This window comes from Stenella coeruleoalba, assembly GCF_951394435.1.
Source record: "Stenella coeruleoalba genome assembly, chromosome: 4".
NCBI lineage: Eukaryota > Metazoa > Chordata > Mammalia > Artiodactyla > Delphinidae > Stenella > Stenella coeruleoalba.
In genome coordinates, this window is record NC_137149.1 from 117816112 (window position 1) to 117835270 (window position 19159).

General features: G+C 41.7%; 1 protein-coding gene across 1 annotated transcript in view; it reads left to right on the forward strand.

The window, feature by feature from the left end:
* Positions 1 to 19159, forward strand: part of RNF175 (ring finger protein 175) — a gene marked incomplete at both ends in the record, with an annotated part of 76763 nt that overhangs the window by 3048 nt on the left and 54556 nt on the right. The window contains 2 exon segments of the mRNA XM_079919883.1: positions 7829 to 7866; positions 10606 to 10744. Coding sequence (XP_079776009.1) covers positions 7829 to 7866; positions 10606 to 10744 — 177 coding nt within the window.

The window sequence follows — 19159 nt, forward strand, 5'->3', positions numbered from 1 at the left end:
CCCCACCGCCGGTTATGCTTTATCACATATTGTGTTTATTTTCTTCTAGGATTTACTCCATTAGGTAATTGTTTTATTTGTTTATTGTCCACCCTTTCTGTCGCACACAAGGCTCTATTCATGAGAACACAACCTCGTCTGTCTTATTCTCCACTGTATGCCAGCCCCACTCAGTGCCTGGCACACAGGAGGTGGTCAATAAATATTTGTTGAATGAATGAAAACATGGATGGTATAGAGGCCATAGAGGTGGAAAGAAGTGGTTTGCGAGGTCTTTAGAGGTAGCGTCAACGGGAGCGTGACAGGCTGGAGGCGGAGGGTTAGATCAACAATGGTGCCCCAGGTTTCTGCTTTGAGCGATTGGGTAGATGGGATGTGGGGCTATTGGGGGAGGTGGGGGGCACTGAAATGGGAGCAGTTCGGGTGAAATTAATGTATTCGGTTTGGGGCAGGTTGAGTTCGTGTGCCTGAGGGACATCCAGGTGGATTTGTGTAGGAGTCACTTCATTAGAAGAATCTAGAACTCAAAAGTGAGATTTGGCTTAAAAGGAGAAGAGAAGTCGATTGGAATGATGATGCAGGGATGGGAAGAAAAGGGCTTGGCAACTGACAGACAAGGAAAAGGGGCAAGGAGAGGGCCAAGTAAACATGACTGTTTGATTTCTTTTAAGTGACGTGTTCATGTAGAATATATTCAGTATAGACGAATATAAAAAAAGAAGTAAATATCCCAAGATCCAGCACCACCCACGGGTCATGGCTACGTTTTGGTAACTCTTCTGGATCGCTCTCTCTTCTGGATGTCCCTGTTCTTCATTCTATATAACTGCACATTGACACTGATAGGTTCATATGATACACAGCTGTTTTTGGAGCATGCATTTTTTCTTAACCGTACGTCATGGAAATATTTCTGCGTTGATAGATATGGCTCTGCACCATCATCCTAAAGAGCTACATGGATTTCCTTTGCAGAGAGATACCATAACTCATTAACTGATCCCTCACACACTGACACGTAGATTGTTGCCAGTTTTGCGATATTATAAATAAAATTACATGAACACCTGTGTCATCCTTCATTGTCTCTTCATTTCCTTAGAGAATACTCCTAGAACATTCTACACTAGAATAGACAAACACTTACAGTTTTGATATGGGTTGCCAAATTTCTCTCCAGAGAAACTGTCTTGATGTACACCCACACGTGACACGCGTGAGAGGGCTATATTCCCCCTTGTCATTCTTTTCGGTGAAAATTATACCTTGTTGTTATGGGAATTTTTTCTTTTTATTGCTAATTTTTATTAAAGTTTTGTACATCCCAAATTTAAAGACTCATACATAATTCTGTAAGACTTAAAACAAAAAAGCATTCTCACTTTCACTCACCTTTCCCCATTCCTGATTTCCACTCCCCAGAGGCAACAATTTTCAACCCTTCCACCCATTTTTTCTGGTATGTGTTCCACATTTTCAATAACACGATCACGCAGCATTTCTTGATATTTAGTCTCTGGTGTTATCTGATTGATTCCCTACCGTGGATGATGAGAACTATACTCTCTCCCACCAGCCTGTCCACACTGCTTTCCTTTCTTCCATCCTCTCTATTTAGTTACATCACACATTTTAGCTAAGCCTTCACTCACTGCCTACGTTAGCGACCCAAGTGAGTACTAGTCACTCCCAGCCGGGTCGCTACACATGCACTCTGTACTATTCTGCTTTCCCTTGAGTTTCATGTTCTGGTTTCCTGAGTTTTCTGTGTACCAGTCACCCATTCATCCCCAAACCCACTGCTGGAATTGTATGGATCTTCTCAACATGCCAGAACACACTGGCTGATCTCCCGACTTCATCTTTTTCTTGGAGATGCACTTGGTGAAACCCCCATGCCCGGTCCGGTCTAGGCTGGCCGCATCCCCAGTCTGAGGCCCAGACACCAGTCCTGGATGCCCCTCCACCGTCCTCCTGGGGCATCCCTTCACCTGGAGGGGACTCTCCTGGTGGCACTCCTCTTTCCTGGAAATCCGGTTTTTCTCTTTCTCACTTTACTCTGTTGTTTCAGTCGAGCGTCCTGAGACAGGACACATGGGAGATGAATGTTTTTGAAATGTTGCATGTCCATAAATACCTTCATTCTGCTTCCAGACTTGATTGGTAGTTTGTCTATAGAAGTAATTTTCCCTTGGAAGTTTGAACACTTTGTTCTGCTCTCTTTGTGACTTGTGGAGATGGTGTTCAGGGGTCAGTGCCATCCTGAGTTTTGATGCTTTACATTTGACCTGCGTTTTTTCTCTGGATAGGCTCTTCCTTCTGAGCCACAATTTCAAATTTCCAACTGGTGTGACTTGACGTGGCTCTTTTTTCATTTATTATGCTGGGCACCTGGGAGTCCTTTCATTTGAAAACAGGTGTCTTTCAATCCTTGGGAATTTTCTTGTAGAAGTTCTCTTAAATTTCTTACTTTCAGCCATCTTGTTGTCTTGTTCTGGAACTACTCTATTTTGGATTTGAGATTTCCTGGCCAGATTCTCTAATTTTCATATATTTTCTTTCTTCTTTTCCATCTCCGTTGGTGGTTTTTGGTTATTCTTTCTGAGGGAGTTTCATAAATTATCTTCAACTTTTCCATGAGATTTTCAATTTCTGTTCTCAAATTTTTCATTTCTAAGAGCTTTTGTTTGTTTCCATTTTTAAAGCCTGGGGTCCTTGTCATCATTGCAGAACCCTTTCCTGACTCAAGGACTTGGTGATCTTTGGCCATCTGTTTATATTTAAGGGGAGACACTAAAACACTGTTCAGAAGCTTCCGTAAGCAGAGAGAACTTGTTGACGGGCAGGCTGAGCTGGAAGGGGACCTACCTGGGCCTTTTCACGGGAAGAATGATGACGGTCCATATCTGTAATTCTTTTCTCTAGTCCTGGATGGTTTTACAAAGAGTCCTCTGGTCTTCCATGTGCTGTCTGGCAGCCAGCATCCCCCGCCAAGTGGCAGGCCCGCATCTGATAGGCCCAGGGCAAGAGTACAAATAAAGTCCCACATGCCACATGTCTAAAGATTATAAGCCAAGCTGCTCTGCCAGGCCTGCCTGCAGGGTCCACCCGGGACCTGTGCAGCTTGCTTGACCCAGAGCTTACAGGGGTCATGCCCTCCACACCCGCCCCGCTGCTTGCAAACCGGAGTGTATAAAGACCTGCTGGGGCTGGACATGCGTGTATCCATTTCCTGGAGCTGCCATAACAATAGGAATTTACTGGAGAGATAAATTGGGAGATTCGGATGACATCCAGACACTACTATATATAAAATAGATAACTAATAAGGACCTAGTGTATAGCACAGGGAACTCTACTCAGTACTCTGTAATGGCCTATATGGGAAAAGAATCTGAAAAAGAATAGATACATGTATATGTATGACTGAATCACCGTGCTGTACACCTGAAACTAACACAATATTGTAAATCAACTGTACTCTGATAAAAATTATTTTAAAAGTACAGAAAATAAAAGAAATATTGACAGAAAAGGGAAAAAAAAAACATTAGAAATTTACTCTTTCACAGCTCTGGAGGCCAGAAGTCCAAAACCTGCGTATAGGCAGGGCCGTGATTGCTCCAAGGACTCTAGGGTGAATCCTTCTTCACCTCTTCCAGCCTCGGGGGACTCCAAGTGTCTTTGGCTTATAGCTGCTTATCTCCAGTCTCTGCCTCTGTCTTCACGTGGCCTCCTCCTGCATGTTTCTCCTCTGTGCTTATGTGTCTCTGGGTGTCAAATCTCCCTCTGACTTTCTCTTATACGGACACCAGCCGTTGGCTTTAAGGCCCACTGTAAATCCTGGATGATCCCATCCCAAGATCCTTAACTTGATCACATCTGCAAAGACTCTATTTCCAAATAAGATCAAGTCATGGGTACCAGAGGTTAAGAATTGGCCATATCTTTGGGGGGGGCGGGGCGTGGAGGGACATAGTTCAACCCACGGCAGCACGGAAACCAGGGAGGAGCGCTGGTGCCATCAGACGCCCCAAGGACCCGGGGTAGGAAGGGCCCCCGCCGCACACCTTACCTCCTCACTTCTCAGACTTAGGATTTCCAGGCTGTTCCTAGCTCCTTCCAAACGACCCCACCGCAGTGGAGGGAGAGAGGCAGTGCGGTTACAAGGGGGACCCCATCTGCTTAGACACCAGCTTCGGATGGCCTGGGGGGGTGGGCAAATTAAAAACTCTATCTCTGATTTCCCAGGGCTGGGGCTGTTCTTTATTTCCGCCCTTCTCCCTCAACCCACCTGAGGGCCTCCACTCTACACCAGCCCTCTTCTGTCAATTTCTACTCAACCAGCGACAAAACTTTCAAAATATTTTCTTAAGAGTTAGAAAAGACAAAAAAAAAGTTTTTGTGTTTCCAGGTTAGAGATGCACAGGGCCTTGTAGAGCAAGGCAATGCCCGTGGGGCCTAATAGAGGACGGGACTGGGATCCCTCCTCCAGACACAAGCTTTCAGTGCCTCCGCCCTCCCTCCCAGCTCCTGGGCCTCTGAGCCCCATCCAATTGCCCTAGGGGTGGGGTGCAGGGGAGAAGGACACAAAGCCTCCCACCACTCTTAACCGAACCTTCTGTTTTCACCCAGCTGCACCCACACTTCCAGAAGTGCTAGGACCCCTCCACCCCTCAGCCTTCCCAAGGGTCTTCAGCACAATCAGTCTTCTTTCACAAAGGCTTTTCCAAAGGTTTTACTAGTGAGTTGAAACATCTTTTCATAAATGAGCCATTTGTACTTCCTCTTTTATGAAGTTCTTGTTCATGTGCCTTGCCTTTTGGAAATGTTTTGTCTCTTTTGGATTAAATTGCAAAAGCTCTTTTTCTATTCAAGTTATTCACTTCTTGCCTTCACATATGTTGTATATTCTCCAGTTTAATTTGTCTTTCAAATATCAGTGATTTTAACGTATTTGATTTTTATGTCCTCAAAATTCATCGATTTTTTTACTTTACAATTTCTGGGCTCCACGTCATACTTAGAAATGCCTTCTTCACTGCGTGAGTATTCAAATACTTACCCATATTTACTTCTAGCCCTTTTAAGATTTTCCTTTTTACATTTAAATATTTGATCCTTCTGAAGCCGGGTATGGATCCGGCTTTACATTTTTCCCAAATGACCAGCTAAGGGTCTCAGCACCCTTTATTGAACAATCCATTTCTTTCTCACTGATTTCTCACTGCTTATCATAGGGAGTTGGGTCTGTCCCTGGCCTCTGTGTTTCGTTCACTCATCTGTCTTCTTTTTCCTGGGCCAGTAATGCTTTCAATTAATTTCTGTGGCTGTATTATAGATTTCAGTGGCTGAGAAGCCAAGTCTTTACTCTTCTTCTGAATTTTCCTGGCTATCCTTATGCTTATCCTTCAGATAAGCATAAGTCTTAGTGTCATTTCAATTTCCAAAATAAATCCTCTTAGGATCCCAGATGGGCTTACATACCAGAAAAAAATTGTCCAAAAGTAGATTCCACCCTAGAAAAAAATATTGTGCTATAGGGAACTATTACTAGGAAAGAGATGTCCCTAAGTATATCATTATCATTTCCATCATCATCATCGTGTGCTTGTTCCCTAGGAAATAAGAATATTGTTTCAATATCACTTGATCTAAGGAAGTTCTTAACTATATCCAACATTTAGCAGAAATCTTTTCAGCTATAATTTCCACTCCCTAAGCTTTCCTGGTCTTCTGTAGAATAATTTATCATAGTTCTTTTAAAATGACTTGAGAAACAGACTAACAGATATAGAAAACAAACTAGTGGTTACCCAAGTGGAAAGGGAGGTGGGAGGGCAAATTAGGGGTGTGGGATTAAGAGATACAAACTACTATGTATAAAATAGATAAGCAACAAGGTTATCCTGTATAGCACAGAGAATTATAGCATTATCTTGTAATAACTTTTAATGGAGTATAATCTATAAAATACTGAATCACTCTGCTGTACACCTGAAACTAATATAATATGGTAAATCAACTATACTTCAATAAAAAAAGGCTTAGAATCTGATAGATAGCTACACATTTATGCCCGGGGCTATATTGCTTGTAAAAGTCAAAGGGAATTTATCTTCTCAACAAAACACCCAGTTCCCTGTTTTAAGGTTATCTGAACAAAAAGCACTGTGAACCCAAAGATCTTGAATAGCAAAAGGAAAAGGACCCAGGGGGTCTTTGGTTACAACTTTTACTGAGATAATTGGCCCTTGGACGAAGCACCTTCTTACAAAACTCTCATCTATTGCCTTATTTATACTCACAGTACTCCAGTGAAGTAGACAAGAGCAGCTTTTACGTCAATCTCCAGTCTCTAAGAAGGAAATGGAGACAAACACAGGTTGGTGACGTGCCCTGGGTCACCCAAAGCCCCAGTCAGTTCGATGTTTAGTGCTGGGTGGTGCTGGGTGGTGCTGGGTGGCTGCATGGCTCAGGGCTCCAAGCCCATCCAGTGTTTTCTCCCCCAAAGCAGATGTCAGACAAGTGGGCCCTATCAGACAAAAGGAGGGGACTCGGGTACCACTCTTCCCTGAGGGTTGCCACTAAAGTTTTGCTCCTGGAAAGCAGCCTTGAGCCCAGGTGCTGTGACCTCCAGTTGGATATCAGGGACCACCTGGTGGGACCACCAGTGGGCAGAGAGCCCGGGAGAAGCTGCCAGCATCCCCTGCTGCCTCACCCACTTCCTCTCCTGGCATCATCCAGCCAGCCCTCGCATTGTGCAGATACTGCCCAAGCCTCTGCTTAGCTGTATCACCTGGAGCTTTCATCTCTCTTACAAGGGAACCTCTGCAGCCTCTGACCAAGGCATAGGTGTTTTACGGAACCTGTTGACCTCAAGTCAGAGAAAGCCTAGCCTGAAATAAGAATGGCGCTGTTTCTTTCCATCTGTCAGAATTGTTTATTCCATTTGAAGAAAACAAAGGGAAAAAAGCTGGTTAATGTCAGATTTGTGTAACAGATGCTTTATTTGCCTTCTCTTCTTTGCCATCATTAGGGATTTTTAGCTTTTGATGCTACTGGACTAGAGATTAAGCAGCCTGTGTTCTCCATGAAGGTTATACGATGATGTCTTTTCGAAGATTGGCCTTAAAGGCTTCAAATGACCCAAGGTAGTGGATTAGCAGTGACCAGCGGAAGGCAGGCAGCATGTGGGAACACTCTGTGGGTCAGCCTAAAGCACTTCCTGGGGACGGTCTCTATGCTCTCCCGCTCAGTGTGCAAGGGCAAGGCCACATTACCGCCCTTCCCTGGGGTCAGGGTTTAAATTAAATTAACAGGAGGACACAAAAATGCTGCGAACAAGTAGCTGGTCAGCTCTGACTCTAAAACCTTGAACTTGGAGATGATATTTACTCATTGGCATCATTTAAGACACCAGCAAAACAGATGTTTTTCAGAGGTTCTCCAATTCACAGATCATATACCAGAAGCCAGGGTAACATTGCCCATTAGGAGGCCACTCCCTACAACCTTGACTGAATTGCCAGACAAAACCACAGGAATGGGGCCTCATCTGGTTCTCTGACCTTAGACAGAAGAATCAAGTATTTATTAATAGTGACCTGATTACTGTTTTGTTTAGGGTGTGTATGTGTATGTGTGTTTTTGTTCCATAAGCAAATATTTTATTAACACTTTCATCCTAAATTATTCCAGTACTAAGAAACATCACTCTTTTTCATGGTTTGGGTTTCTCATGTAATGTTGTAAAATGCAAGCTAAGAAAACAAGAAAAATTTGAGAAGAAAAACAAGAAAACAAGAAAAATTTTTCTGTTTTTCAGATCTCTCAGACAAAGCTTTCTGCAGATGATGAGTGGAAGTAAGTGATTTGTATTTTTTTATAGCTGGTATACTAAAAATTAGACTTCCCTCTTAACAGTTTGAGAAATTAAATGAAGCCATCATTTTATTTATAAATTTCCCAGGATAGAAGATGGGTTAGCATGGCCATGTGTGCACAGTGATTGTATAGACCAAAGCCACAGGGATTTCATCTGTTTTCTGCAGTAGGCTCCATGCAGTCCCACAAATGTGTATGTCCCTCAATACATGTCCTTGTATGTCCTTGTCCTCTGAGGCACAAGACACATCTGGTTTTCTTTATAGGCTGTTTCCCCTGTGCTGTGGCACCTACTGTGGGACCATTGGACCCCTACGGGCACCAAATGAAATAAAAGTGAAATGTTCCTCCTTTTTTGCTTTATGGTTGTCAATTATGAATGTATTCCTAATCAAAGTAGAAATGTTTATTACATTTGTACACTACTTTATACTTTCTAAAGTACTTCCACATAGGTTAACCATCTGAGATGCATTTTACTGTATATGCACAAAATAGATTAATGTCATAAAGTATATTTTGTTTGATATCTATGCAAGCCCTCTTTTAGACTGATGATAAATTCACTCTTCTATCTACATGGCCTAAGTTGAAGTCCACTCATTACAGAAAATATTAAATAGTTATTTGGTATTTGGGGCTGTAAAAACTATAACTAAGTGCTTGTACCCTTTTATTTTTTTTGCGCTTCCCATTTCTTCAGAAGAGTGAATATATTTTTAAAAGAGCTTCTAGAAATCATTCTCGGCTCCTAAGCTAAGCTTCCAACACAGAAACTAATAGCCATGTAATTTTATGCAGGTTGCTTACCTGATGTGGATTTCAGCTTCTTCCTTTGATAAATGAAGGGGTCTCAGTACATCTATGGTACCTCCCAGCACTAACATTCTCAGATTCCATCTCAGGAAAGTTGAACTCAAGCAGGAATATTTATGAGGGTCTGTGGGCTCATTTCTGTGCATTCTCCAGCAGGGGGCACCCCTGGGATTTGGATGGGGCTCTTACTGAGGCAGCTCTGTAGAATTGCTGGTAAAGACAAAGACTCAACCCAGGTACCCAACAAGTGCCTTTAAAAGGTCCCGGAATGTTACCCTGGAGTGCTTTTTGATCAGTGCTCTAACTAAATATATATTGTGACCAGTCATAAGTGGACACTAAGAGATTTTGTGACTGATGGTTCCCCACTTGGGGTGAAAGATAATGCTAACCAGTATTTATAAAATAATTGATTGGCAAGATTCATACTTTTCCCCCTTTTCCCTAATCTTGATCTCGGACTGCTCTCTCCTCTAGGCCAGTGAATCCCAATCTTGGCTGCACCTTAAAATCACACAGGGAACTTTAAAAATTACTGATGCCTGGATCCCATTCTGGAAATCTCTATCAGTTTGCTCAGGCTGCCATAGCAAAGCACCACAGACTGAGTGCTATAACAACAGAAATCTATTTTCTCACAGACTGGAGGCTAGAAGTCTAAGATCCAGAGGTCGGCAGGCTTTGATTTCTTCTAAAGCCTCCCTCCTTGGCTTGCAGGTGGCCACCTTCTCCTTGTGTCTTCCCTGTGGGAGTCTGTGTCCTCACGTATAAGGACACCAGTCATGTTGGATTAGGACCCGTCCTAACAACCTCATTTACCTTAATTGCCTCCTTAAAGACCCCCTCTCCAAACACAGTCACATTCCGAGGTCCTAGGGGTTAGGACTTCAACATATGAATTTTGAGGGGACCCAGTTCAGCCCAGAACACCCAGCAATGCTCACTTCATTGATCTGGGGTCCAGCCTGGGCACTGTGATTTTTAAAAGCTCCCCAGTGATTTCCAACTCACAGACCAGGTCAAGAGCCTCTGCTCTAGACTCCCTTAGAGACCACTTCTGCTGTAGGAAGTTAAACCAGATGACATAATATTTTAGTGGTTTTCTCTACCATTGTATAAAATTAAAGAGTCCAACTAAACACTGAAGCATTTAGCCATCCTCTGAATGTTTGCGCCTAAGATAATAATTAGACCTCTTCTTTCTCCTTATAATGAAAATGATTTATACAACCCAGGAGTTTTCTGTAGCCCCGCGGATAATATTCTCTTCACAGGCACCATCTGCAGGATATCCTTGTACTTGAGAATGTTAGCAATTACTTGAAATTACCAATATTTGACTGTTCTTTTTTTTTACTTTCAAAAATGGCAATTTCATATGATTCAACCTAATAGCAATTATTATTCTTCATATAGGTACAAATAAAATATATATGTGCTTTACAGTTTTAGACCAATCCTGTGAGGTACAGAGGGATCATCATTTGAGATTTGCAAATGAGGAAACTGAGGCTCAAATAGAATAAGTGACTTTCCCAAGGTGATCAACGTGGCAGATCAGGGGCTAGAACCCAGGTCTTCCCAGGGCCCATCAGTGAGCTTTTGGCCCCATCACTTTCCTTGAAAGGACAAGGCTGAGGCCAAAAGCACACAGGAAAGCTAAGGGCTGAGAGGAATTGGTTTTGCTGACAAACTCAGGCTCCTCCTTTCAGCTGTCCCTTCCCCAAGCCCAGGGGAAAGGGAAGAACCAAGAAGGACTTTGGAAAACTTTGTAATCAAAGCTTCAAAAACCCTACATTTGAAATTCCCAGTTGCTTCTTATGAATCCCACCTATTTTTCTTGTTCTGCTAAATGTGCAAGAGTTGAGGGCTTTTTCAGCTGACCTCCTTTGCTGGTTCCAGCCTGCGGCAGGAGAGGATGTACAGGATGCACGGCCATGAGTCCGTGCACGTGGAGATGGTCTTGATCTTCCTCTGTGCCCTGGTCATCGCCCAGATAGTGCTGGTGCAGTGGAGACAGAAGCATGGTCATTCCGACAACGTGAGTCACCCCGGGGGCCGCTGGAAACCTGCTCCTCTTCCCACCACATCCCTCCTTTGTCACCACTTTGAAGGAAATGGTTTGGTTTCAGTTGGTGGCTCTCAACCCAGTACAGTTTTGCTCTCGGAAGCAACATCTGGAAACATTTGTGATGGTCACGTCTTAGCGGGAGGGGAGGGGGGATAGGAGCTGCTACTGGAATGTAGTGGGTAGAGGCCAGGGATGCCGCTGAAAATGCACAGGACAGCTCCTCATGACAAAAATGTCAATAGTGCCAAGATTGAGAAACCCTGGTTTAAGTAACCCAATTTTCCTTTTGGGCATGAACTACTTCTGCCAGTGGCCCAGGACAGGAGGATTAGGAATGGCAGAAACAAAAGACTGAGTCTGTCTAACTTTGTTTCATTAGCAATAAACTGTCTTGGCATTGATGGTTTCCATATCCAAGGAAGTGTGATAAGGCAGACACTGCGCTGACCTTGGCCACACAGAGCGGGATCCCGTTGTCACAGACCAATCCCACCCAAGCACGCCCACTGAAGCCTTCCCATCTCATAGCCTCAGAGTCATACCCTGGGCTTGTTGGACCCGAGACCAGGCTACTGCAATGTGGAGAGCAGTGGTGCTCACATCTCAGGGCACATCAGAATCACCTGGCGGGCTCCTTCAGTCAGATTCCCAGGTCCCACCCCCAGAGTTTTTGATTCAATAGGGGCCAAATAATGTGCACATGAACAAGTTCCCAAGTGATACTGATGTTACTGGTCCTGGGACCGCATGCTGAGAACCAATGGTTTAGACCTGAGTATGGCCTGAGTGGAGAAACGTTGCAGAGGAGAAAGGTCCTCAATTAACACTCTCCATGGTTCGGGTCTTGGACTGGTCGTTGTATAAGAAGACTTGCCTGTGACATATGAAGGGCTGGCTTAGACCAGTATTTTATTTTCTTTTTACCCATCATAAATATTACTTCCTACATAGCATGGGATCTAAAGGAATTCTTTTGAGTTCCCTATAATATGTAAATTTAGGTAATTTTGAACATTTATTTAGAAAGGGGAATCTTGGGGGGAGGGGTTTGTTTGTTCTTTAAGCAAATGCATCCATGTGCTGCCATGTCACCATTGCCTTGTCAATTAAAATGAACACCCTCTATATTCCACTTGGACAAATTTTCTTCACTGCGTCCATCAATGTGGAGTTCACACACTGGCTATACCACAGATACACCTGCCCATGAGTCAGAGGTCCCTTGAAGGGCTTGTTGCCATTGGAGGTTCTGACCCTTGGTGGCTCAGGCTACAACTGTTGATTAGCTGGAGTGGTCTGCCCAAGTTGTTTCCTGTTGCTCACTACACAGCTGTACTGCCTAGAATGCCTCTCCAGGGACGTTGCTTTTGACTGTTCTCCACTCCCCCCACCCCAAAACTAGACCCTGTTAGTCACCCCACTTCTCCCTGAGGTTCCTGTTCCTGTGTCCTTCTGTCACACATCTGTGCTATTTTATGGCTACCCAGAGGGCCACTGTGGTCCTAAGGATACCTTGGAGGTAACCAGGTGACTGTGATCGTGGCATCTCTTAAGATGACCCAGTCTGACACTTTGACAAAGCCAGGAGTCTAAAGATGCCCTCGGGGTCAAGGACAGATTTGGGTCTCATTGGAGCTGTGGAGCCATTGGAACTGTTCTGGGTTGGCTCATAGATACAACTGAAAATACAGTGGAGTATATTCTACTTCTTTGCCCATCTGTCCATCTATTACTGTATTGCCCCAAAGGAACAGGTGGTGTAGCCCCCTTCCCCTGCATGTCTCTGATGACAATCTTTAGCTCAAGGTGAGATCCAGCACGTGAGTCTGAGCTTTCCCCATGCTGCGGCTTTGACTTTGCCCCATGCTGTACGTCCTACTTGTAGGTTCACTACAAGAGCCAACATCAGAACTCAGCCATTTCAGGAACTCTTGGTGACATCTGCAAACACTGGGCCTGGAAATGGTTCCCAGAGCACAAGTAGCTGATTCCAGCACTGGTTTCCAGCTTTTTTATTTTGCTCTGCATGAACAGGATCCAAAAACCTGAACTTAATACACTGCTCAGTTTAATATCTTTGGGATGGAATTTGCTGAACATGTTTCCACAAAAGCTGACCTAAATAGCCTTATCATCCAAACATAACCTAACTTTTAACTTGTTTCTCTTCTCATTTAAGATTATGTAGGACCTGCTAGAGCTTTGAACATGTTCATGAGGTTCCTGGCTCTTTTCTTTTTCTTTTTTAAAATTTTTACATCTTTTTTTAACATCTTTATTGCATATAAATGCTTTACAATGTTGTGTTAGTTTCTGCTGTATAGCAAAGTGAATCAGCTATATGTATACATATATCCCCATATCCCCTCCCTCTTGTGTCTCCCTCCCACCCTCCCTATTCCACCCCTCTAGGTGGTCACAAAGCACTGAGCTGATCTCCCTGTGCTATGCAGCTGCTTCCCACTAGCTATCTATTTTACATTTGGTAGTGTATATAGGTCCATGCCACTCTCTCACTCTGTCCCAGCTTACCCTTCCCCCTCCCTATGTCCTCAAGTCCATTCTCTATGTCTATATCTTTATTCCTGTCCTGCCCCTAGTTTCTTCAGTACCTTTTCTTTTTTTTTTTTAGGTTCCATATATATCTGTTAGCATACAATATTTCTTTTTCTCTTTCTGACTTACTTCACTCTGTATGACAGACCCTAGGTCCATCCACCTCACTACAAATAACTCAGTTTCGTTTCTTTTTATGGCTGAGTAATACTCCATTGTATATATGTGCCACATCTTCTTTATCCATTCATCTGTTGATGGACACTTTGGTTGCTTCCATGTCCTGTCTATTGTAAGTAGTACTGCAATGAACATTGTGGTACATGACTCTTTTTGAATTATGGTTTTCTCAGGGTATATGCCCAGTAGTGGGATTGCTGTGTCGTATGGTAGTTCTATTTTCAGTTTTCTAAGGAACCTCCATACTGTTCTCCACAGTGGCTGTATCAATTTACATTCCTACCAACAGTGCAAGAGGGTTCCCTTTTCTCCACACCCTCTCCAGCATTTACTCTTTGCAGATTTTTTGTTGATGGCCATTCTGACCGTTGAGAGCTGATACTTCATTGTAGTTTCATTTGCATTTCTCTAATGACTAGTGATGTTGAGCATCGTTTCATGTGTTTGTTGGCAACCTGTATATCTTCTTTGGAGAAATGTCCATTTAGGTCTTCTGCCCATTTTTGGATTGGGTTGTTTGTTTTTTTGATATTGAGCTACATGAGCTGCTTGTATATTTTGGAGATGAATCCTTTGTCAGTTGCTTCATTTGCAAATATTTTCTCCTATTCTGAGGGTTGTCTTTTCGTCTTGTTTATGGTTTCCTTTGCTATGCAAAAGCTTTTAAGTTACATTAGGTCCCATTTGTTTATTTTTGTTTTTATTTCCATTTCTCTAGGAGGTGGGTCAAAAGGATCTTGCTGTGATTTATATTATAGAGTGTTCTGCCTATGTTTTCCTCTACTAGTTTTATAGTGTCTGGTCTTACATTTAGATCTTTAATCCATTTTGAGTTTATTTTTCTGTATGGTGTTAGGGAGTGTTCTAAATTCATTCTTTCACATGTAGCTGTCCAGTTTTCCCAACACCACTTATTGAAGAGGCTGCCTTTTCTCCATTGTATATTCTGGCCTCCTTTATCAACGATAAGGTGACCATATGTGCATGGGTTTATCTCTGGGCTTTCTATCCTGTTCCATTGATCTATATTTCTGTTTTTGTGCCAGTACCATACTGTCTTGATTACTGTAACTTTGTAGTGTAGTCTGAAGTCAGGGAGCCTGATTCCTCCAGCTCCATTTTTCTTTCTCAAGATTGCTTTGGCTCTTCAGGGTCTTTTGTATTTCCATACAAATTGTCATATTTTTGTTCTAGTTCTGTGAAAAATGCCATTAATAGTTTGAAAGGGATTGCACTGAATCTGTAGATTGCTTTGGGTAGTATAGTCATTTTCACAATGTTGATTCTTCCAATCCAAGAACATGGACTATCTCTCCATCTGGTTGTATCATCTTTAATTTCTTTCATCAGTGTCTTACAGTTTTCTGCAGACAGGTCTTTTGTCTCCATAGGTAGGTTTATTCCTAGGTATTTTATACTTTTGGTGCAGTGGTAAATGGGAGTGTTTCCTTAAATTCTCTTTCAGATTTCTTATCATTAGTATATAAGAATGCAAGAGATTTCTGTGCATTAATTTTGTAAACTGCTACTTTACCAAATTCATTGTTTAGCGTTAGTAGTTTTCTGGTAGCATCTTTAAGATTCTCTATGTATAGTATTATGTCATCTGCAAACAGTGACAGTTTTACTTCTTTTCCAATTTGGATTCCTTTTATTTCTTTTTCTTTTCTGACTGCTCTGGCTAAAACTTCCAAAACTATGTTGAATAATAGTGGTGAGAGTGGGCAACATTGTCTTCTTCCTGATCTCAGTGGAAATGGTTTCAGTTTTTCACCATTGAGAATGATGTTGGCTGTGAGTTTGTCATATATGGCCTTTATTAGGTTGAGGTAAGTTCCCTCTATGCCTACTTTCTGCAGGGTTTTTTATCATAAATCGTTGTTGAATTTTCTCAAAAGCTTTCTCTGCATCTATTGAGATGATCATATGGTTTTTAGCCTTCAGTTTTTTAATTTGGTGTATCACATTGATTGATTTGCCTATACTAAAGAATCCTTGCATTCCTGAGATAAACCCCACTTGATCATGGTGTATGATCCTTTTAATGTGCTGTTGGATTCTGTTTGCTAGTATTTTGTTGAGGATTTTTGCACCTATATTCATCAGTGACATTGGCCTGTAATTTTCTTTTTTTGTGACATCTTTTTCTGGTTTTGGTATCAGGGTGATGGTGGCCTCGTAGAATGAGTTTGGGAGTGTTCCTCTCTCTGCCATATTTTGGAAGAGTTTGAGAAGGATAGGTGTTACCTGTTCTCTAAATGTTTGGTAGAATTCGCCTGTGAAGCCATCAGGTCCTGGACTTTTGCTTGTTGGTAGATTTTTTTTTTTTTTTTTTTTTTTTTTATTTTTTTTTTTTGTTGGTAGATTTTTAATCACAGTTTCAACGTCAGTGCTTGTGATTGGTCTGTTTATAGTTTCTATTTCTTCCTTGTTCAGTCTCAGAAGGTTGTGCATTTCTAAGAATTTGTCCATTTCTTCCAGGTTGTCCATTTTATTGGTATATAGTTGCTTTTAGTAATCTCTCATGATCCTCTGTATTTCTGCAGTGTCAGTTGTTACTCCTCCTTTTTCATTTCTAATTCTACTGATTTGAGTCTTTTCCCTTTTTTTCTTGATGAGTCTGGCTAATGGTTTATGAATTTTTTTTTATCTACTCAAAGAACCAGCTTTTAGTTTTATTGATATTTGCTATTGTTTAATTTCTTTTTCCTTTCTTTCTTTCTTTTTTTTTTTTTTTTTTTTTTTTTGCGGTACGCAGGCCCCTCACTGCCGTGGCCTCTCCCATTGCAGAGCACAGGCTCTGGACGCACAGGCTCAGCAGCCATGGCCCATGGGCCCAGCCGCTCCACGGCATGTGGGATCTTCCCGGACCGGGGCACGAACCCATGTCCCCTACATCGGCAGACGGACACTCAACCACTGCACCACCAGGTAAGCCCCTCTTTGTCCTTTATTTCTGATCTGATTTTTATGATTTCTTTCCTTCTGCTAATTTTGGGGGTTTTTTGTTCTTCTTTCTCTGATTGCTTTAGGTGTAATGTTAGGTTGTTTATTTGATATTTTTCTTGTTTCTTGAGGTAGGATTGTATTGCTATAAACTTACCTCTTAGAACTGCTTTTGCTGCATCCCATAGGTTTTGGGTCATCATGTTTTCATTGTCATTTGTTTTTAGGTATATTTTTGTTTCCCTTTGATTTCTTCAGTGATCTCTTGGCTAATTAGTAGTGTATTGTTCAGCCTCCATATGTTTGTATTTTTTACAGTTTTTTTCCTGTAATTGATATCTAGTCTCGCGGCGCTGTAGTCAGAAAAGATATTTGATATGATTTCAATTTTCTTAAATTTACCAACACTTGATTTGTGACCCAAGATATGATCTATCATGGAGAATGTCCCATGAGCACTTGAGAAGAAACTGTATTCTGCTGTTTTTGGATGGAATGTCCTATAAATATCAATTAAGTCCATCTTGTTTAATGTGTCATTTAAAGCTTGTGTTTCCTTTTTTATTTTCATTGTGGATGATCAGTCCATTGGTGAAAGTGGGACATTAAAGTCCCCTACTATGATTGTGTTACTGTCGATTTTCCCTTTTATGGCTGTTAGTATTTGCCTTGTGTATTGAGGTGCTCCTATGTTGGGTGCATAAATATTTACCATTGTTATATCTTCTTCTTGGATTGATCCCTTGATCATTATGTAGTGTCCTTCTTTGTCTCTTATAATAGTCTTTATTTTAAAGTCTATTTTGCCTGATATGAGAATTGCTACTCCAGCTTTCTTCTGCTTTCCATTTGCATGGAATAACATTTTCCATCCCCTCACTTTCAGTCTGTATGTGTCCTTAGGTCTGAAGTGGGTCTCTTATAGACAGCATATATACGGGTCCTGTTTTTGTATCTATTCAGCAAGCCTGTGTCTTTTGGTTGGAGCATTTAATCCACTTACATTTAAGGTGATTATGATATTTATGTTCCTATTACCATATTCTTAATTGTTTTGGGTTTGTTACTGTAGGTCTTTTCCCTCTCTTGTGTTTCCTGCCTAGAGAAATTCCTTTAGCATTTGTTGTAAAGCTGTTTTGGTGATGATGAATTCTCTTAGCTTTGGCTTGTCTGTAAATGTTTTAATTTCTCTGTCAAATCTGAATAACAACCTTTCTGGGTAATCTTCGTTGTAGTTTCTTGCCTTTCATCATTTAAAATATGTCCTGCCACTCCCTTATACCTTGCAGTTTCTGCTGAAAGATCAGCTGTTAACCTTATGGAGATTCCCTTGTGTGTTATTTGTTGCTTTTCCCTTGCTGCTTTTAATATTTTTTCTTTGTATTTAATTTTTGATAGTTTGATTAATATGTGTCTTGGCATGTTTCTCCTTAGATTTATCCTGTATGGGACTCTCTGTGTTTCCTGGACTTGACTATTTCCTCTCCCATGTCAGGGAAGTTTTCAAAGGTAATCTCTTCAAATATTTTCTCAGTTCCTTTCTTTTTCTCTTCTTCTTTTAGGACCCTGATAATTCAAATGTTGGTGCATTTAATGTTGTCCCAGAGGCATCTGAGACTGTCCTCAATTCTTTTCATTCTTTTTTGTTTATTCTGCTCTGCAGTAATTTCCACTATTTTATCTTCCAGGTCACTTATCCGTTCTTCTGGCTCAGTTATTCTGCTATTGATTCATTCTAGAGAATTTTTAATTTCATTTATTGTGTTGTTCATCATTGTTTGTTTGCTCTTTACTTCTTCTAAGTCCTTGTTAAACGTTTCTTGTATTTTCTCCATTCTACTTCCAATATTTTGGATATCTTTACTATCATTACTCTGAATTCTTTTTCAGGTAGACTGCCTATTTCCTCTTTGTTTGGTCTGGTGGGTTTTTACTTTGCTCCTTCATTTGCTGCGTATTTCTCTGTCTTCTCATTTTGCTTAACTTACTGTGTTTGTGGTCTCCTTTTCACAGGCTGCAGGTTTGTAGTTCCCATTGTTTTTGGTGTCTGCCCCCAGTGGCTAAGGTTGGTTCAGTGGGTTGTGTAGGCTTCCTGGTGGAGGGGACCAGTGCCTGTGTTCTGGTGGATGAGGCTGGAGCTTGTCTTTCTGGTGGGCAAGACCACATCTGGTTGTTAGTTTTGTGGTGTCTGTGAACTTATGATTTTAGTCAGCCTCTTTGCTAATGGGTGTGGTTGTGTTCCTGTCTTGCTAGTTTTGTAGGATAGGGTGTCCAGCACTGTAGTTTGCTGGTTGTTGAGTGGAGCTGTGTCGTAACATTGAGATGGTGATCTCTGGGAGAGCTTTCACTGTTTGATATTACATGGAACCAGGAGGTGTCTGGTGGTCCAATGTCCTGAACTCAGCTCTCCTACCTCAGAGGCACAGACATGACACCCAGCCAGAACATCAAGACCCTGTCAGCCACATGGCTCAGATGAAAAGGGAGAAAATATGAAAGAAAGAAAGAATAAAATAAAATAAAAACAAAACATTATTAAAAAAATATTAAAATTTAAAAGGTAATAAAAGAAAGAAAAAAGAAAGAAAGAAAGAAGAGAACAACCAGGCCAAAAAACAAATCCACCAATGATAACAAGCACTAAAATCTATCAAAAAAACAAGGACAGGCAGAACCCTAGGACAAACGGTAAAAGCAAAGCTA